We start from the raw sequence: 23,138 nt of genomic DNA on the forward strand, positions 1-23,138 counted from the left end.
CCACATTTAGTCGCCTCTTACGACAAGCAAGGGGATACTGAGGACCTACTCTAAACCGGATCCCCATGGGACGTGTTACATTTGATTCTTGTGATCAACTGTAAATACCAGAGATACATGTACGTCACTGAGTGTGAATGGGACATGATCTCCTTTATGAAAGAAAAGAAGATTCATTCTTTCTTTGAAAACTGTAGAATGTTGAATTTTATAAGGTCCAGAAAGATTGTTATCATACATACATGTATCCCCTTTCTTGTCTTTATATATAAAAAATTAACCTGTTTAACATGGTATGGTAATTAAATCGCAAACTGCCATGAATCCAAAACTATTTGGGAAAATTCCCTTTCAAGAACTGCAGGTGAATATTTTCGCTATAGATCTTGCAATCGGTGTAACTTAAACGTTTCAGACCACTCACTCCATTCGGATCATCACCCCTACAAACCCGTCAGTAACAGATGTTTACCCCTACAAACCCACCAATAACAAGACGCTTACCCCTACAAACCCATCAGTAATAGGGCGCTTACCCCTACAAACCCATCAGTAATAGGGCGCTTACCCCTACAAACCCATCAGTAACATATGCTTACCCCTACAAATCCATCAGTAACATATGCTTACCCCTACAAACCCATCAGTAACATATGCTTACCCCTCTGGATTGATTGATTGATGTATTCCGCCACACTCAACAATTTTTCAGTTATTATTGGTGGAAAAGAGAACCCAGATACAATGTACCTGGGAAGAGACCATCGACCTTCCGAAAATAAACTGGGAAACTTTCTCACTTACCGGCGCGAGCGGGATTCGAACCCTCGCCGACAGAGGTGAGAGGCCGTGTGATTTTGAGCGCCATGCTCTAACCACTCGGCCACGGAGGCCCCTACCCCTCTGGACACACCAGTAATAGGACCATTGCAAATAAGGACCCTTATTCCCTCTGAACTCCTGATCGATAAGATATATCTAACGTAGTATAGTATAATAGTATTTTACTCCTGATCGATTAGATATATCTAACGTAGTATAGTATAATAGTATTTTTAATATATCTAACGTAGTATAGTATAATAGTATTTTTAGATATATCTAACGTAGTATAGTATAATAGTATTTTTAATATATCTAACGTAGTATAGTATAATAGTATTTTAATATATCTAACGTAGTATAGTATAATAGTATTTTTAGATATATCTAACGTAGTATAGTATAATAGTATTTTTAATATATCTAACGTAGTATAGTATAATAGTATTTTAATATACCTAACGTAGTATAGTATAATAGTATTTTTAATATATCTAACGTAGTATAGTATAATAGTATTTTAATATATCTAACGTAGTATAGTATAATAGTATTTTTAATATATCTAACGTAGTATAGTATAATAGTATTTTAATATATCTAACGTAGTATAGTATAATAGTATTTTTAATATATCTAACGTAGTATAGTATAATAGTATTTTTAATATACCTAACGTAGTATAGTATAATAGTATTTTTAATATATCTAACGTAGTATAGTATAATAGTATTTTTAATATATCTAACGTAGTATAGTATAATAGTATTTTTAATATATCTAACGTAGTATAGTATAATAGTATTTTTAGGTATATCTAACGTAGTATAGTATAATAGTATTTTACTTCGAGTTATTAGTGTGTTTGTTTTACGTCCCTTCCACAATTTTTCACTCGTGTACAGACGTCACCAACTGTAGGTGAAGTACCACAAATCTAGACCCATGCTTAGCGTTTATGGCCATAACAGTGAGTGTTCATAACGTGCCATTGCCTGCCGCGACACGGGAACTCCGTTTTTGAGGTCATATCTGAAAGACCCATGATTCTCACTTTTAAATGCCGAGCGTTTGGCAAAGGAGTGTTTACAGCGGCCATGGTACGAGCGGGGCCCGAACTCATGAGCTTCGAGTTATCAAAAAGGTAAGACAATTATGAAATTATTTCGACGCTATGATGAATAAAGTGATGATGACGAATTTTGACATATAAACAATTGTTACTTTACATCTAACACTCGGAACATTGTGTTACACGCCGTTTATGACGAACTTAGGCCCAATGAATGGTCCATAAAAAGTGGAGAGAAAAAAGCATTAAAAAGGAAAATGATTTTTTATGTCATTTGAATGTGCAGAATGGGTGATAAAACAGCGGTGTTCAGTGCATAATATTTTGCTGTAGGTTTAATTGGAGTGAGGAAGTTCTCAGTGGGTGTTCATGAACGTAACTGCTGACGTAATAGAAATTCGTGATGTCAATCCATTTGTGGTGAACTTACGCGTGTAGCGAGTTTCTGAACAGGTTTGGAAATCAATATTGTTAAACTCGCTAAAAATGTAGCCCATCAATAACATCAAAGTTATGAAACATGTATGAATTAGATTGATTTTTTAACATGAACTTGTACAATTGTACGAGTAGGTGACACAATGTAACATACATGAAAGATCAAACAAATAACAAAGGGCTGAATTGATAAAGGATTTGAACATCATAAATTAAGAATAAAGGAACGTATGTTTTATTGAATTGTGTTGTATTCATTTGGCGCAACCCGGAGCCAATTACATCACAACAGCATCAGTATATACTCACTCCATACATAATTTACCTGCTGCCTTAGTTAACAGGATTTACTCTTATTCAATATGCAACGCAACTTCCAAACGTGTAACGTTTCATAACCAAGATTGACATTCATTGTAAATGCGGTGACAGAGGAAAGGTGGGGGCTGCATTCTACATTTCCAACGATTTTGCCTTTGATATCTTTACCAATTGTAATGATAGTCATTTCCTCATGAATGCGTTGCAGTTGTGGACATTTCGCGTATGAATCTTAATAAATACATTACGTCTATTTTAACGGCTGGGAATTCCGAAAGAAATGAAAGTAGAAATGTACATATAAAAAAAATGAATTTCATTTTTGAAAATACATGAGGGTGTGAGCCGCAACGATTCGCGTCGGCGTACTTGTCATGAAGCGCTAACGTGCTTCATGAAGTATGACAGTGTGGGCCGTCGCAGTTCATGCCCTCATGTATTTTCAAAAGAGCTCCGGGTCAGTCTTTGTCACGTGACAGTTTTATGCTTCCCTTTGTCATGATGACACTCTAAAATGTAATATCATTTGGTTCATAGCCCGGTATTTCTGAATCTGTCTAGGAATTTTGTCTTTTATCTGAAAATGTCCAATTTTGTTAAATGTGACAACATATATCATACATTATACTTGATCAAGATAGAAGGATCACTGCCAGTATGAGTGGTCAACAGTGGATGCTTACTCCTCCTAGACACTAGTTCCCATTTCTTAAGTTTCCAAGAGTCTATGCTTGCCCTACCCTTAATTTTGTATTCTTTATGAAATTGATCACTATTGGTTATCTTCTCTTTTTCATTTAAATGGAAATGACATATGAATTATGTATATTTATATCAACCTTTTTATTTGTGCACATTCATCAGCGGAACAGATCATTAAAGCATTAAAAAACTCTTTTATCTATTTAGTTTATCTATAATAAACTTCATTGCATACCTTTTCAACCTGTGATCATGTTGTGTGAAAATGAAATATTCCATCACAGAATAGCAAAATAAGTGGAAGATCTTTATTTGTCGTGAATTGTATACAGTACTCATTTTATCTTACTATCAGTAGTTTAGTATACAACATGGATTCATTTAAGTCGTTCCTGCTGTCAAGAATTCCAATATTGAGGCCCGTCGATTTCTTTATCAAATGGATAAGAATCATAACTGTCCCCGCCCTGTAAAGATATTATAAGAATACAGAATTGGGAGTTGGGCAAACACGGATCCCTGAGGACCAGAGGTGGGACCAGTTGCTTAAAAGGAGTAAACATTTACTAGGACCTATTCATTGTACATAGTTTGTTCATATGTTGTAATATAATTTGAATTACTAATTGCTTTGCAAATTAAAGTAACATGTTCTATGATGAAATAAATCCATGTAAGATGAAATACGCCGGTTTCGAGATACGTCCGATTTATTTCCCTTTGTAGAACTCTCGTACATAGTAAGGCGCGAAAGAATTTGTTTACACGCGGGAGTGGGACAGATATTCATCACAGCGTAAGTGAATGTGCTCAGTAAGTTTCTCATACGCTGTTTAATAACACGAATTCGACTGATACACAAACTAAGTAAGTGATAAGTATTTAGGAAGTAATTAAATACATAGAATTCTTATCCTATCACGTTATTTTGCTGGTCATAGGTACCATATCCAAGATATTTCTTGCAAATATGACATTGTTTGTATGTTTCCACTTCGGTAAAACATTTCTTTCGATAGTATTTTGTATTTCCCACATTTACACATTTAAAAAGAAGCCGCATTTAATACTTTTCATCGTCTTCCTTGTTGGCTGTATATCCACTCTGTCCCACTTAGGCATTCAAAGTTCCACTAAATGCACCTCCTATACAGAAGAGTTCGTATCTCGAAACCGGCGTATTGTTCGCGTTCATAGTTACTGAAATAATAATAATTAATAAAAAATATATACAAGAACGAATATATATTTGTTTATATTTCCAACGTTTTTGCCTTTGATATCTCTACAATTGTAATGATAGTCATCATTTCCTCATGAATGTGTTGCAGTTGAAAAGAATGTGGGTAAACAGGCAACTGTGCATCACGTGAATTTCACGTAAATTATTGTTCACGCGAAATTCACTGAACATTTCACATGAATTTCGCTTAAATTTCAAGTGCTTTTCACGTAAAATTCACGTAAAAACAATTACATGAATTTCACGTGAACATTAATTCACATGAAATTCATGTTACATTTTTTTTACACGAAATTTACGTGAAAAGCGATTCATGTGAAATAGCAAAGAACACCTGCTTTTTGGTGTTTTTTTTTTTAATTCTTATCTCTTTTAGTGAATAGTTCCGACTGAAGGTGAGTTTTCAGACATTTGTTATCATTGTATTGTACGATGTGCATAAACTGTAGAGAGGGTGATATTCCCGATGCAGATGTACGCATACCTACCAAATGGAAATTGTTATTCGGCAAAATACCTGTCCGTCAGTAGAACACTATTTTTCTACAATAATATTTATTTTCTAGACGTCCAATTTATTTCATACACAAAATGAAAATATTTTGTCAATACTTCATTGATGTAACCACTACAGACCGTTATGAGGTAATGATATTACCAATTATGAAGTTACCTCTCTTAGTAGCGGTGCATTGAGCACACTCTGTTTTCTAACCTGATAATGGAGAGGTACTGTTATAAACCCCTGGCTATCCATAAAGGTGAGTCTGTTATAATGTCTTTTCAAGGATGCATTCACACACATTTAAAACCATAAATTACATCTTGCTTTCCTAACCCGAAGTAACGGGGAAATGACTCATTTCATTTCGTGCTCTGTGTATATGCTTTATCAGGCGCGAAAAATCAAATAGTCTTTACGGAGCTCTTTTGCATTCGATTGATCTTAGCCTTTTCATGGAAGGGAGAACTAGAGATCAGCAGTCTTTGATATAAAAAAAGTCAAATGTCCCCGGAAATGTAGCGTTAACTAAGGAAAGTGTAAATGTGTGTAACGATCCGTCACCAGGCCGCAGGGATTTAAAGGAATGGAGAGAATTCGGATCAATATTATTGTGCATTCATTACAATAAATAACAGAGCAAAAAATTAAATCATGCAGCATGTGCAATTTTTTGCCGACAATGCTATGGATTTTGTACACGGGTATATAGAAAGCCTCATTTCTCTGTAAGAAACCAGGATCCTGTTTCATGAAAAAAAAACAAACCGTACAACTGAAAACAAACACTAAAGCTATCGACCGGCTCTATAAAGAGTAGTCACACAGAAATATTTTAACAAGTTTCTGATTTCTAGGTCAAGATTCCAACAATTCTACAGAAATTCGGACGGGTGTTATTACATACAGCGTATATTAAAGAAATACAATCGTGGACATTACAACCCATCATTTTATAACAATAAAATTACAAATAAAGTATGTCACAGACTCTAAGAATCTTAAGTCCAAAATGAAGGAGGGTGAGACCCCTCGACTATACCTAAAATTGGAGTAGTTTGTTGATCTCTTGATATCATTACATAACACACAATTTATACTAAATAAGAATTTACGATGCCATTCACAGCGGGCGTACCTCTTATCACTGTTCCTTACTTAAAACAATTACAATTCTTTTATGTTAGTGATAATGTGAACACAACTATTAGATAATTTTGTAAAAGTGAAGATAACGAACAGCGATCAATCTCATATATTCTATAAAAAATACGAAATTTAGAGTAGGGCAAACACGGACCGCTAGACACACCAACGATAGGAAAAGGTGCCTAGGGTGAGTAAGCATCCCCTGTTGTCCGGTCACACCCACCGTGAAGTCTCTATCTCCATCATGTTAACGGAGTAATCCGTAATCAAAATCAGTATGTATGAAACATGTCAGACAACATTCAACCCAATGCAATGACTGGTTGTATTTGCAAATTAGATCATTAAAACGATCATAGAATTTGCAAAAATGCTGACTTTAAACGAGACTATTGAAACCCCTGTAACACACTCGTTTTAATCACCAATAATCACGAAAGACAACTTTTTTCTGAATGTTAAGCGTTTCTGACAGCAATCAGTCATCATTGACCATTAAGAATATGCATACGTTTTGCTCATTCGAATCCTCTTTTGTGTTACTCAACAAAACAAAAGTCTAGCTAGAGAAAATACTTTATTATGTAGAGAAATAACATCAAGTAATCAAATAAAATTAAAGCTTTTAACACTATATAAGGACATATAATGGAAGGTAGAGATTTTTTGCAGATAACACTACGTTCATGCGCTGTAGAGTTAACAGAATTCCCGGAAACTGAATCCTTCCACTTCCGTTAGAAGTAATGAGATATGATTGGTCTGTTTTACTCGTTCATATAATGACGTGCACCTATCTGATTGGTCGATTGGAATCTTTGAGACAAAATTTCCTTTTTGGTTAGTTTAAAATTTCATTTCCGTAGGATCCTTAAGACGGATCTTTTTCTTCGTCCTGTAAAAAAAAAAAAGAAATACAAAGACATTGAATAATGGATATCAAAATCTACTGAATTAATTCAAAAAGATAAAAAACATCCCAAAATAAAAAAATATATATACTGGGTTTAAACGGTCAAGCAAACTTTAAAACAATCTTAAAACGAAGTTTCTTCTCTAGAAGTGATTACAAATTGGAATTGGATTCAACTTGGCTTGTAAAGCGTTAATTGTTATTGGTAACTATTGTAGGCTTTCGGTAGACGTATTTGGACTGAGAAATGATCTATATCCGCTAATTTTGGCTTTCAGTATCAAGAATTGGAGATGGCGATCAGAGCTAATTAATCAGAGTGGAGAGCTCATACGCGTGTAATAGCGTCAGTTGGAGTGTTTTACTATCTATAGACATCGTCTTATTGGATACATTTGTCAAACCAGGAACAGAATTTGTCGTCTTGTAATAGTAACACACCGACGACAGGGGGCGCACGGGAGATAAGTAGGTCATTATATAAAGTATTGGACCCAAATCGTTAGCGTGAATCTTTTGAACAGTGACTGGTCGATATGTCCTTGGGTTGTTGTGGGATGAATTAAAAGTAAGATTGAAATAGGATGTTGATAGGAAATGATAAGTTTTTGAAGTTTTATATGTTTCAATTATACAAAACAAACCCCTTCCCTCTGTAACCATGGTGAATACCACAGGAAGGCTTTGTTTCGCTAGGTTAACTATAAAAATAACGAATTGTAAATTTTGATTGTCCAATGTATATGACTGTATTAAAATGTTTAATCTGTTTACATTGTATGTAACAATCAGACCTATAAATTCATATCATTTTCAGAATCAAACACTGAAACTTTCCAAAACAATTTCGTCTCTATCACTAATTTTGAATTGGAGGTTCAAATCAGCATTAAATACTTTTAAATGATTATTTAATAAATATACTATAACATCATTGTGCAAATATGAACCACAACAGAGAAGAACCTTCGTTCGAGCAGTCTGGACCACCATGGGAAAGATATCTCATTCGAGCACCCCTGACTACAACGGGAAAGAAATCCCATTCGAACACACAGGGATCTATACCTGGGTTACAATATGGATTCGCCGCGCAGTCGTCGATGATCCTGGCTAGAGCACGAAATAAGGAGGCCCGTCCCGCCTTCTCTGCCATGTGTGCATACATACATGGAAACCCAGCACAGTCTCTTTTGATTAAATTGTCACTACTTTCGGAATCTGACCTGTAAATAGAAGAAGAAAAATGAAAGAAAATGTAATTAAAACTGACGTAACTTGATAACTCCATTGCTGGTATAATCCATGTATAAGGAGAAGGTGATGACTGAAGGCTTGCAAAGTTCGAACTCAAAGAAGGAATGAATTTTCGCCCGTTAGAGCATAATATGCAGATGAGCTGTTCTGTCCAATTTCTACCTCGACTATTCGTCCATCTGTTGTTAAAATTCTACATGACAAACTTCTTTAGAACAACTGATTGCTAGTAATCAAGCCACAAACGTTCAACTTATGTTAGTATATGAAATGGTTCTACTTTTGGAAGCGCCAGTAATTCTTTAATGTCGACAATGGTATTTAATTGACTAAGTAGTTTTCAGAACGACGACTACATGAACAGCCACCAGACTAGGCACAAATGTTCCTGTAATAGTCTCATTTTGTCATAGCGAATGGGACATAAAAATTATTAGCACAGATTGCTGATTTCGACATACTCTACATACTAAACAATTGCACAGGTCTTTTTATAGTATTAGATCAAATTTATTTGTGTGCAACGTGTAATAACAGCGCTGAGGTTCATCTTGTTTTGATGTAATGTATATACATGTATTCTAACGAACTATTTTCCGCTGGCCCTGGAGATTCGCTATAACCGTGTTTTATTGTAAAATGAAGTTTGGATTCAACGAATAATTTTTCGCTGGTCCTGGATATTCGCTATCATCGTGTTTTACTGTATAATGAAGTTTGGATCTAACGAACCTTGGAGATTCGCTACAACAGTGTTTTACTGTGTAATAAGTTTTTCCGCTGGCCATGAAGGTTCGCTATAACCGTGTTTTACTGTGTCACGTTATCTACTAAAGTTTACGTAAGGGCAACATACATTCTCAATACTAGCTGCAGTTCTCTACCTCTCCGGGAAAACATTGAGACAGACCCATAAATTCCCAGAGAATTACAGATCTGTAGCTAACTCTACACATAACGGTAGATCTGATCACATTAATACACTTTTCGCACTATCGACGGAAGCTTTGACACAGAGATTTAATCATTTAGTATTAAAGTCAGCAACGGTTAATTTACATCAAGTGAACATATAAACGCTGAACTTGCGCCGAAGAAAACCAATGGACAGAACAAGATGTGTTCATCTTCTCAATTCAATAAGGCGACTTATTCTAAATATTAATTTTTTACAATCAGTCCTAACAGTTTGCAATGCCGGTAAATCAACTAGCCAAAGGTCGGTAGAACTGGACGAAAGGAATTCTGAAGACTGATATTGGCATCTTTAATATCGTTTGATTTATTCGCAAGGTTTGATCAATTATTTCAATTCCAACTTGGTCAATTTTTACAAACATTATTTATTAAAGATGGTATCCGATTGGTTAAAAACACGTTGTAATTCAGGATGGCGGTAAGATGTCGTTTTTATCAGTTTTAATTCGTTAAGTGTTTCTGTATTTGATATATGACGAATACAGTATTGTATGAATTTTTTTTATAAAATAGTCTGAGGCCCGGAAGGAAATTATCTGATTTTTTTCATACAGAACTAAAGGAGACATGCATCGTAATTAAAACATTGCCGTTTAAATTTCATTTGTCGATTTCTCTAGTTAATCGAGACAGTCCGATTTAGAAGGATATCAGTGCGGAGACAATATTACAATTATTATCTGACTACTCGCTAATATCGGACCGCCAAAGGTAAATTCTTAGACTGAACGAACAAAGCAATGACATCACCGCAATGACCGAAAACCTTACATTTTAGTACACTTGTACTCAAAGAAATCGAGAGTAAGAATACAATAGTTGACCGTCTGATATTAGTGAGCAGTCTGATTCTAATTGTAATGTCACCGTCTTGGTACTGATATTCTTTATTCTTCATGCCTCAGGAAATCAACAGATGAAATTAAAAAGAACAATGTTTTAAGTACGATATATGTCGAATACATTTCTGTATGAAGAGATGTGAGTTTTCAGCTCTAACGGGTCTCAAACTGTCCCGTAGATCTCTAGACGCCCAGAAAGCTACTGTATGTATAAATTATGAGAATGTTTATGGATAATCTTGGAGTCCCCCTGGAAATCAACCCAGGTTGGTGATAGAAAGATACATCTGTTGAAAACCTGCAATCTGGTCTGGAGGTTACAAAACTTTCACCGTGTTCATACTCAAACTCAGTCATGTTTATTTTGAGTACAACTCAGAGCAAGCTTCGAAGCATACTCGAAAAAATCTTAATAATGTTGCATTTGAAAATGCGAATGTTTTTATAAAAAGTTTTATAACCTTCACTTTTGAGTATGAGTACAATTTAAAGCACAGAGTTTGAGTTTGAGTATGAAAACGTGCTCAAAAAAGTTTTTTAACCTTCGGGCCTGAAGACTAATTGTTTTGGGCACCCCAGGCTGATAGAAATTATGCCTTTACGCCCCCATTCTCTACGCGATCATTTGATAATAAAAAATCAATGATCGAAGTCACGAAATCGTAAAACGTACCATATGTATTCTCATTAAATTGTATCTTAAATATATTTCCCTAGTTTGATAATCTATTTCCTTTGTTTAGTGTTAATTAATTAAACTCGCTCACATTTTTGTTTTACGTTTATCAACATAATCAGCAAATGCGATAATGCGGAAGTGAGGACGCGCTAAGAGGAGTGATAACGTGTTGGATTTCCAGGTGTGAGTAAATTTAGCTGTGAATTGACTTCAACCTTCAAACTGCCTACTCATTACATGACAGGCGATTACAAAAAATATAATAGAAATATGAATCTATTTTTAAATTCTCAGATGAAAGATACCTCAGCTCCGCTATTTACCCGAATGACCCAAATTGAAGGTTACATTGTTAAAAAAAAAAGCAACCCGCAAATACTGGTAATTGTGCCCCTTTGTTAACTTAATTTTCATTGAACCGTTTTTACCTGATTAACTTCTGATGCAAGTGCAAATATTGACACTAAATCCAAAAACAGCTTGAAACTACCTGATTATAGCAGATTCCTTTCTGATTTTGACCTTTGCAATTCAGCAGTCAATGGTGGCTGGTGATTGTATGACCTTGAATCTTAAAGATTTTCTTCATCGATCATCTATGTAGATCTGAGAAAATAATTTCGGACACATCTCTCCAATCCCTGACAAATGAGGAACCAATGGCAATACACCGAGAGCCAATTACTTAATTAAAGAGGCGGTATCTGTATAATCATGAGGTCGGCCATCAATGAAACCTTTCCCTGGGTAGGTGTCGCCATTGTGTATTTGTCAAGGTGTTGGAAAGATAATACGGAATACGGATTTGATAACAATGTCAACATAAAAATATATCAAGGTTCTGACGCAAATGTCCTGGGGACAATTGGACCCGAGGTGACCTCTCCTAATCAGGAAACCCGAGGACAAGAGGCTGAATGGGTACCTAACGCATTGTGTCGCATAGAATCAGGGTTTCTACGTCATGGAAATGATAAGGTCATTCACGTTAAAACTTCGTCTATTGCTTTTCTCATTATTCAAATTTCGAAAATATATCTAAAGCATCTAACGGAACAACATATATGAATTCATTTCCGACCTATTCATCAGCATCGTTTAGAAGTCATTGCAATCACATACTAGCAATGGATTGCACAAATTAAATCTGTACAATACCATTTAAGGTAAAAATGCTTGTATCAGTAAGAAATCCAAAGGGCATGTAGAGGAATAGAAAAATATCTTATCTATTTTTAAAAAAAAAATTCAATTAACCATAAAGAAATCATTTCAATTCAAAGTACGAAACTGTGGTCAGAACAGGGTAATCTTCTCATGTCTTCTCTCATACAATCGTGACCTTCAAATTTGATTGAAAAGACTTTCAATTCCTTTATAATGTAGGTGCATATAGAAAAGAAAAGGCTATATCTAGAATTGCATGTGTTGATTGTGACAAATTAAGAAAGATTTTGGCCTTGAGTTATGTGTTTATGAGTACAGTTTTACCATAGTTTTTATAATTCCTGCCATATAATTTAGGAGAAACAAATTGCTGTAATAATTTTGATCAATTTTTGGTGCATACAACATTGAGTTCAATGACCTATTGACATTGATTATTCATGGGCGACTGGTTTAAATTATTAATAACCCAGCACAATGTTGATTTTCGTATTTGTCAGTTTGAGCTACTTTTTCTTGTTTCCTTTCATGAAAACGATTAATTAGTAAATTTTATAGGTGTTTTTGTTTCCATATCAACGCTTACATACATCAACAAAACGTAGACTATGACATCCTCTAAACATTTGGAAACAAAATTCTAAAACTAGGTTTCCTGTATGGTTTTCTACTGAACAATTTGCAATCCCAAAGCAAGAAAATAGAATAAGAATTGTAAAGTTTGAATGGCTTTAGCCGGTGTTCTTGTGATTTATGACAATTCCTCTTGTGACCTGTGAGATAGTGTACTGCATTGACCCTCACAGAGTTAACGACACAGACACAGCACACTATTGATGATCCCAGTTAGCAGTTTCAATATCAAGCAGAGATGAGAAACTTGATGTATCGTCAAAAGCTTCAATAGAAGTCCGCAAATATTTGCTTTACAAGAATTAATTCTACTATGGTGTTCCGTGTTCCAATAACAGCTTCGTCAGCGGTATTTTTCATCGAATGTATATGCAGTGCTTTGTGCTGAGAGCGAGATCGTTACTGACCACTGAGGGACTCACTGAGCAACATATACATGTACAAAGACTTTCCTGACCAATCACCTCAGGTACCTAATGCACATGTAAACTAAGAGAGTCCCACCATTATCAACTGGAATAGTCTACAATTATGCACACCGGAAGCGAAGAAGATTCCTTTGAATCCTATAGTTTCTTTAAGTCTTTATTGTAAGGGAGCTGAACAAGAGACCTCTGAACAAAACCCAACCAATATTCCGATTTGTATGATACCGTATAACTACTACAATAAACTGTAAACAGGACACTGGGCAAACCAACAAGTCTGCTCACCGGAAGTGAAAGATGTTATAAATAATGTTGTCAGCAGCTCTAGGAATCGTGAATGTCTCCATAGTTTCATAAAAAATAGTATATACTAGTTTATCAGTGGTAAACTATAGTTTATGATGCACACATGTAAACGATAGGTAACGATTTGTAAATTATAAGTTTATGTTCGTAAAAAGTATTTTTGCGAATGCTAAACGTTGCAGACATGAGCGTATATATGATTCAGTTTTAATTTTTCAACAGAATTTCTCGACCTTATTGGTTATTCTTCTATATATTCCCCATACATGGTCACTATTCCTCGAGTTGGGGCTAATGGGAATGAGTAGCACACTCTTCAGATTATTGAAGGAAGTACTTGTAATATTACAGAAAAGAATTAGAGAACAGCTCCATAAACAGTCCATAATATGCCTGTGAGAAGGTTATATAGGGCGTTTTTATTATAAGATGTTTGTTTTGTGACATTGATTAGCAAACGTGGGATAAATGCCAGGAGTTGTAGAATTTTACTTAAGGTAGAATCAGCCCTCATCAGCCTCTGACATACCTTGTTTTGTATAACATGTATATAAATAAAGGAAGGTCAGCAATGTATTATCTGGTCTTTAAATTTTCATATCTATTCAGGGTAGCTTATTCAACATATGGATAAATCTGTGGATCATGGGTTTTATGTAAAACTTTCCTTTTACTTTGAATCTCTTGGGTTCTCATACCTCCTTAAGCCTACCTCAACAAGGCATCCATGTGTTGAGGATCAAAATTCTGGCAATATGCATATTTTTATGTTGTTTACAATTGTCCTAGCTTTAAAACTGTGAGAGGAGTTAAATAGACAAACCATGCACTCATTTTTAATATTTCCTAAAAAAAAAAAAAAGACTGAGTTCAACAACGTGTAATTTTCTCTAAAATTGAAGAAAATAAAAATCCTTGCCACATGCATATCTTCAAAATTCATGCAATTACTCTGCAAAATAAGAAGGTCCTCACTTGAAAATTATGGGAGGAGTTAGCCGGACAAATCATGTACCCTTCATCTATCAATAATTTTCAAATAAAGGGACATGGCTCCTAGAATAGAAGGCAACATTGATCAAAATTGCAACATGATCTAGGAGTGACCCACAAAGAAGCTACATCGCAAGTTTCAGTGTGATATGTTACAAAGAAATAACAGAAAACCCAGAACGGACGGACGTGCAGACGGACGGACGTACAGACAGACGGAAATACATCGCTGAACCATAATACATCAAATCTAAAGACGGGCGTATAAAAATCATAGGAAGAGCGTGAGGACAAAAAAATCATTGGACAACTGAAAAATAATTCATTGGATGCGTGTTTATCTTCAATAAATCTTTGGCCACTATAAGACTAGGGAATGAGTGAAATCTAATGCACAGCAAGATAATGTCTGCGTGGTGTTTCTCCGCTGTCTTCTTTTTAATATTATCAATTAGACGATTTGTTTTCAGAGATAACTGAGAACATTTTTATTTAGTGTTAATGAGTAAAGGAATGTAGTTCTTAATCGATTTCTACAGGTTAATGCAAGTTCTAGTTTGGACTTTTCATTTCAAATTCTTTTCTTTACTTTTTTTATTTACGCTAGAACAACACCATTTGGGGTTTCTTTTGTTTCACTTAGATACCCAAACAAACCCACCGCTGATACTATATATAACTGTACACCATCATTGACCATTTAGTTACTTAACCAATCCCACTCTTAAGAAATCAGTTTCTTTTTCATTCATAAAACAAATTACTGGATTACCAAAGTGACAGGATCGATTGCTTTCGCATTCAATTTCCGGAAGTTAAGGTTGTTACTATGATGTCCGATGTTTATTTTCTGTGTGATCTGAGATTCGTATAGAATTCAGACCCAATCCGTGACATTTCCGCCAATTGTGTCGGAGCAGAGACAGCGATCCGCATCAATGATATAAATACCATAGAATTCAATTAAACGTTTCTCCCCATTTAAAGTATATTATGTTAATCTTTTAAGATTATTTTCCAATAAATGCGTTTTGTCCGGATTACACGTGTTTCCGACATACATTCTATCCAATTTCCGCAAATTACCGATAGAAGCGAGAGTTGGATGGGTTGAACGAGAACAGGGATATCGGTTTCATCATTGAGGGAATATCAGAGAGTAGAATACGATAATCCCAACCAACTATTAATGTACTTACGAATTATATCTTAATTAATTAAGCCGCAGGGATTGAAATGTGTTAGCATGAGAATATGCCATAACTAGTGGTGATCCGTACATGAAAGAAAAAAAGGCTACCCCCCTGCACTAGGTTAATCCAAAGTCAGTTTTTGTGTAAGATAATCTTAGAAAATGTACAAAGTAGTCCCTAGACGGCTAAAAATAACATTCTAAATGTGGGTTTTCTATTAAAAGCAATAGAAGCTGTAACTGACGGTATCTTTTCTAACTATATCCAAGTATGCACCAATTAACACCTACTGGCATAACTAATACAATCCCCAAGATCTGATGAAAAATTCAGCAAAATAAACAAGGAAATATTGCTTGAGAGCTTACCTACAATGAGTGTTTCGTAGAAACCGCCATAGCTTCAAAGCAATCGCCATATCCTCGGACACGGAATCGATGATTGCCGAACATAATCGGGTTGCTGAGATCGAATTCTTACAAAGATGGAGACTACACATTTCTTTTGTTTTGAAATATATTACATCGTAGTGTAAGAAAGTAATAATTGCACTAATGTGCCACTCAAATGATGATGAATTTTCTTTAACATTTGCATTTTGAATTGTTTATAAATCTGATTCCGGAGATAACCAACAAGAATTACTGTCTGGAAGACAAGGATTCATCATTCGACATTTCCTGTTGATTTGACGGATTTGTTGCTTCAGATTCACTCCGATTCAATGAGATTATATTTACTCAATCACAAATATGTTATTCTATTTGTTCATTTATTTTTCAATTTATTTACCGTCAGTTACAGCTTGTATTGCTTTGAGGTTGTTCTAGTTTAAGAGTGCAGCTGTAAGAATTCCATGCGAATTAGAAAATTAAAAAAAAAAAAAAATGAGCGTAACAGAGAATCTGATTCAATCAAAAAAGTTCATATACGTTGTAAAATAACGTGTTTTATTGCAAATAAACCATATTGATATTCCATTGCTTCAGATGATGAAATAGTGTTATATCGGTTGAATGAACTCATGTTCCAAAGAATGTAACCAAATACTTTGGTCGATTAAAATATGTTTTTGTATAAAATTATCAATACAAAAATCCGCTGGAATACTTAATTTAAGTGTAAAATGAAGTGAGAGAAATTTTGTATTAATAATGAATGGGTAGTTGGGAAGTGGCTTCCTTTTCCGGTTCCGTCCACCTTAGGAGTGGTTCCACTGCCGACAATCTGAGTCTTATAGTACCGACATTAGAAGTCGGAGACAGAGAGACATAATTAACTTGCTAAGGAGTACTCTGATATCCGTCCATCATTTGCATTAATGGGCCTACCTTGTTTTCCACCGCTCGCGAAAGCCGGTTTTTATGCGATCTAAACAATGGTGATACATGCAAAACCGATAAATATCCTCATCGACTTGAATATTATTGTGATTAATTAGCTTCCGGTTAATAGAGGCAGTATTGTAATGCAAAGACGAAGGGGTCGGTTGATCGACAGTGTAGTACCATTGTTTTGCTTGTCAGCTCTCTCTAAAATTATTTCTTGAAATAGATAGCTTTTAATGTAAATCAGATCGCACTGTGAAATGGACCATGTGTCACTTGAACTGTGTCAATTATTAACATTCCTCGTCCAGGATGACATTTTAATTTGTTGCAAAACACCACTTGATTCTCGAGATGTAACACAATTGTGAAAACGGTGCTGATCTTTCAAAATGGCAAGAAGACCGTTTCACCCTGAAGGTCATGAAACTGGTCCCCAGGGAAAAGAAACTAGCTTAAATACAGAAGAGTGTTGCGTAATTTGAGATATAATACAATTATCGTATTAGTCCTAAATCCTCTCCTAGAATTTTTCTCTTTAGGGTAATAAATTTATGCTCCACTCATCTTATTTATAGAAACAGCACCGACAGATGATCTATTTCGCCCGTTTGGTGTGTGTTAGTAGCACAGATCTCTTGAAGTAAGTGGGCACTGAGGTGCTCTGTATGCTGTTGCAGTAAGAGAGGGTACAAAGAACAGACGAGGACATCTTTATTAAATTACTTAAATCACTCTTGTTCACGGCCGAGACTAAGCGTGAGCAGAATCGTTTAATAAGGGCTAGTGTGGGTTTGTGTGGTTTACAATGCTTGTCTTCATTTAGTACACAAAATACTGGACAGTTCGTTCATTTCTATCTACCCCATTTCTTCTTAAATTTGAACCATTTATTTTATGAACATTAATATGGTTTTTTTTAAATTTCAATGTTATTGCATCTCCCAGCAATTACCATCACCTGATATTCGGAATTGGATTGGGTTTTTTTAATGTTGAGTCTCAATGAAACTAACATGGTTAATTTTTTTTAGTATGTTAATGTTCACGTAATTTAGCACACGACATTTGGCTTTTAATTGTGGGTTAGTACTCATTTTTATCAGTCATAACATCATATCTGAACTATAGCGAAAACGATCACACGATCTAGTTCGCTTTCATATCCAGCAATATCACATTAAGCAATGTCTTTCCAATTTTGTCGGATATGGGCAAATTTATTTTTAATTTTGAAGTCGTCAGTAACACAATACCACGGTTTAGATAGAATAGCTGTACGGAATATCAAATCGTACATGGCTGGAAGGGTCGACGATCAACTGCAGAGGCAGTAAAAATCACAGAACCAATTCTAATTGGTTTACATCGAATCTAGATTGTTGAAGTTCGCGAAACTGTCGCTGTTGACCTTATCATAGGAAGCAAAAGTATAGGATTTCTGATTTCGATATATTTCATTATGTTCAGAAAGAAGAGCTCTGCTGCCTATAAAACTAACTGAAGAGATGAGACTATAAATAAGATATGCGCTATATACTGGTTCACCCCTCCCCCACCCCCACGAGAATTCTATCAATATTACCCTGTATCGGGGAAGTTATAAATGCAATAAAGAATATGCCCCATTTATTTGAAGGATTTTGAAATCTGATCAAGGTTTATAAGGACATATTCCCCCGAACGTAGAAAACGAATTTTACATTTGGTGATAAAATTATTCCGGGCAAATTATTTTTGGCGTATAAATTGGCAAAAACATGACGATCTGATTATTTCCTAATGTGTGATGGCGACAATTTGATATGACTGCTTATGGTAAATACAAAACATTATATAACAATTCCATCGATTTGCAGAAATCTGCAAAGAGCAACATTACGAAAGAATCAAAGAAAAAAATCATCATATGAGTTGTTTTACATCACTTCAAGCATATTTTGACGGAAATTCTAAAATGTTTTAAGCGGACTTCCGCGGAAATTTGAAAAATGCCGTGAAATGGAAGAATGCTGAACTTCTTAAGAATATTGGGTATTGAGCAGTGTTCCAGAGCGACAGTTCAGCTAGTCTGGGTATAGACAACAAGAGAGAAAAAAAAGCCTGCTTTTGACATGGACAATATCTATTGGACTGAGTTTTGAGGCTTGTAATCTTACTTGCTATTTTGCTGACTTGCTATTCATCTATAACGAGCAGTTTGTTAACATTTCAATGAAAGATTTAAAACAAATCCATTTTATTTTGTTTCGAAATAAATATCCACATAAAGACCGTGGAAAGAGAAAAAATGCATTGTCTCGATGCTTATGACATTGGTATCTTTCTAGCTAATCAGTTTTTGTTAAACCATTAATTTCACCATACAAATATTGTAATAATTAGATACAATATCAAGATATTATTCTACTTCCGTATCGTAGTACGTTGTGTTTCCTCAAGAGTGTTCGCCATCAGGGTGAACTCACTGCCTAAATCGTTAGTGCCTAATTAGTGCGAGTCGCGCTCATTACTCACAAAAAGAAAGAAAGAAAGAGATGTCTATTTCACCTATCACGCTACTCGTGGGCTTGTATGGTACTCTTAATTAAGATGAGTTACGGACAGTTGACAGAATAGATCCAAACAAATGTAAGTGCAGCGATGTGACGATTACGAGTTCTGTCTTGCTGTAGATCCCCGGATGTTGTTTGACAGGGGTCTGTTTTTAATAGAATTACAACGACAAAATGACAATGATGGCATTTTTCAGCAAGAAAAGTTGTTTCTATAGTTTCAAAGAAAAAATGCTACTCAAGAACATAGAATCTAAATTACTCTTCCATTATGGAAAAATAAAACAAATCGAATAGCATTTACTATTATATATAAGAAAAGATGTAAATTAAAAAAAAAAAAATCGCAAATTTACTGTACTCACCATTCATCAGGCGTCTGCAAGACTTGTAACTCATCCAAAGGGAAAGCTATGGTTAAACTAATAACAGTACATAAAAATATTGTTAATAGAAATATGATGAAAGAATAGTTCACAGACATATCCACCACCAATCACAAAGTTCTACGAAACAACACTCAACTCGCTAAAATAAAAACAAGTCGCGACTCTTTTCCAATGAAATCGTCCCTTTTTTTCTCTGGTTCAATAATAAGTTTCAAACCGCTTCTTCTAATGGCATCTTTGGATAGAATCAAAGTCCGACTGAGCAATGTCACTAATTGTCTTCAATTCACTGCGAGTTGTAGTTTATATATTATATATACTCCTATTTTTACGGGGGTGTGGCGAATTTTTGCAGAAGAAACAGTTTATTCATAACACGTTCTCAGTTTATTTGACCTTTGACCCAGAAGAATGATACGTCACAATAAATATGGCCCTCCCCGATGTCGTGTGATTTCGCGGAATACCTGGGTTGTATTGTATCAGTTTTACTATCGGAGTCGATGATATGGGAATTATCCGGCGAATCCAATGGACCAAATGGAATCATAATTAGTCACGGACTTATAGCTCTCCGATCCGGGAGTAAGAAATCCAATATTGTGAAAGAAATATTTATTTCATCAGAAAAATCATCGAAACTATATCAATTATGAAAGAAAGAACTTTTCCACGCAGATTCGGTTAAATGACTTTCATAATATCTACGAGACGGCTGTTTTTGATTTTTTTGTTTGTTTTAACTTAAAAGCCATTAACAAACCTCCTTCGTCAAATACAGTTAAGAGAGTGCTTTAACTGGTTTTTTTTTCCTTTCTTGTTTTTCTTTTCTTCTTCTTCTTCTTTTTTTTTTTTTTTACAAAAAAAGTCAAAGATAAAAGAAACATCGCACAAAACATTGCTTTCAATCTTTACATAAGAATAGATAAAAAGAAATTTAATGATAGTGATAATAAACCCCAACTAAATACCATAATCCTCGTCAAAAAATGAAAATGTATTCACTTTTAAAATCAACAGAATAAGGTTAAGGAATGGTGCTTTCTTTGGAAAAATAAAGATTAATGATAAAGATGATATGTGTCCTTCTAGAGATTGATATCAGATACAAAATAATATACATGTATATAATATTCTTCATTTTCTGTGTTGTTTGCTCGTCCAATTCGAGATAAAATGGAAAGAAAACTTTAGAAATACTACATCATTTAATCTGATTAGGATGAAAATGGAGACCACCACTTAACATTAGACCAGTGTTTGAAAGTCGTTTGTTTTTTCATCTGTGAGAAATTTGAAACGTATGCATAAATATTCAGAATTAAGTTATGTAACAGTCATATCCAAAGATGAATTTGAGCTAACTTAAAGAAAAGGCAACCTCATTCAAATGCAATTGCAAATATATCCGATGCAATTTCCTATATCAATATTTTTAGTTGAAAGCATTTACAACGGAAAGTCAAGACGATCCTTTTTGCTTATAACCATGGTAATCAATAAAGAATGTGGTATATCACCGCTTCTTTTCAATGTGTAATGTCATAGCAATTAACAAGAAGAAAATAGGATGTAATTACTAATACACAGCGTATTTACACGCTTGATATCGCTACTGTAAGTTTGTAACACTCATCGTTTGATTGTTTCCAGCTCTCTATGGAATGCTCATTGATCAGTACTGCTATGGACAAAATTCGGGAACACTGCCGTGATACGGTCCTGTAATGAACACAGCTTGAGAATACTATCGTGACGCGGTACTGTCATGAACACAGCTTGAGAACACTATCGTGACGCGGTACTGTCATGAACACAGCTTGAGAACACTATCGTGACGCGGTACTGTCATGAACACAGCTTGAGAACACTATCGTGACGCGGTACTGTCATGAACACAGCTTGAGAACACTATCGTGACGCGGTACTGTCATGAACACAGCTTGAGAACACTATCGTGACGCGGTACTGTCATGAACACAGCTTGAGAACACTATCGTGACGCGGTACTGCTATGAACACAGCTTGAGAACACTATCGTGACGCGGTACTGCTATGAACACAGCTTGAGAACACTATCGTGACGCGGTACTGCTATGGACACAGTTTGGAAACGTTATCGTGACGCGGTACTGCTATGGACACAGTTTGGAAACATTATCGTGACGCGGTACTGCTATGGACACAGTTTGGAAACATTATCGTGACGCGGTACTGCTATGGACACAGTTTGGAAACACTATCGTGACGCGGTACTGCTATGGACACAGTTTGGAACGCTATCGTGACGCGGTTCTGCTATGGACATAGTTTGGAAACGCTGTCGTGACGCGGTCCTGCTATGGACACAGTTTGGAAACACTATTGTGACGCGGTCCTGCTATGGACACAGTTTGGAAACGCTGTCGTGACGCAGTTCTACTATGGACACAATTTGAGAAGACTCCCGTCACACAATTAAAACCATTTTCTCCAAGATGTTCGTAATACTTGTTTTAAATGCTGGAGAGATAAAAACTATCGGAAAAGAAGAAAACATTATTATTTAACAAATGATTCAAAACTGAAACAAATGATTGCATTCTATTAAATTTTTCCCTGAGGTCCGTTGCTCATCAATATAAAACTATTGAAAAATTGATTATATTTAAGTCTTACCAAAACTCGGGTTAGAATTTCTATCATCCTCACAAGTATAATTTTTAAAAGAATAATTGTATCCATCTCAGTGAATAAAATCTTATTGAATATAATTTTTGAAAATTACTCTTTTCTCAAACTTGCCAATATGAATATAAAGAAAGGTTACAAATATAAACAACAAATTAAACGTCATCAATGGCCTGACTGAATAAAATTTACCGACTGGAAAATAATTTATTTTAAAAACTTCTCATTTAAGTTCAAAACAGTGAAGAAAATTCGTATAGAATTGTATACGGAGGGGAAATACATTTCAACCTCTGAACATTATAGAAAATTTACAAGTCTCTTATCTTTTAGGAATTTCATATCTGTACTTATTACAACCACCCGCCCACACCCACAACACTTACGCTGTTTTCCGGGTATGTACGCCGTTTTCCAGGTGATTAGTTAGCACATTTACACGTTTTTTTCCGGGTATATTTAGCTACCACATTTACGATGTTTTTCGGGTATTTAGTTATCAAATTCATTGATAATTTACATTAACCATAGCCTTGAATATAACACCAAATATGGAAA

General features: G+C 35.1%; 1 protein-coding gene across 1 annotated transcript; it reads right to left on the reverse strand.

Moving 5' to 3' along the window:
- Positions 1-6,813: 6,813 nt before the first annotated feature.
- LOC125646399 (uncharacterized) lies at positions 6,814-20,835 on the reverse strand. Its single transcript, XM_048872645.2, has 3 exons — positions 19,887-20,835; positions 8,231-8,388; positions 6,814-7,144 (listed from the first exon to the last, which is right to left on the reverse strand). The coding sequence occupies exons 1-3, from the start codon at positions 20,003-20,005 to the stop codon at positions 7,104-7,106; spliced, it is 318 nt and encodes a 105-aa protein (XP_048728602.1). The 5' UTR covers positions 20,006-20,835; the 3' UTR covers positions 6,814-7,103.
- Positions 20,836-23,138: the final 2,303 nt, after the last annotated feature.

Source organism: Ostrea edulis, chromosome 6 (assembly GCF_947568905.1).
Source record: "Ostrea edulis chromosome 6, xbOstEdul1.1, whole genome shotgun sequence".
In the NCBI taxonomy this organism is placed as follows: Eukaryota; Metazoa; Mollusca; class Bivalvia; order Ostreida; family Ostreidae; genus Ostrea; species Ostrea edulis.

Coding starts and splice junctions, on each gene's coding strand:
- LOC125646399 (XM_048872645.2), bottom strand. CDS start 20,005: ATGTCTGTGAACTATTCTTTCATCATATTTCTATTAACAATATTTTTA. Junction 8,389..19,886: donor TTGCAGACGCCTGATGAATG/GTGAGTACAGTA, acceptor TTCTATTTACAG/GTCAGATTCCGAAAGTAGTG. Junction 7,145..8,230: donor GAATCCATATTGTAACCCAG/GTATAGATCCCT, acceptor TTTTTTTTACAG/GACGAAGAAAAAGATCCGTC.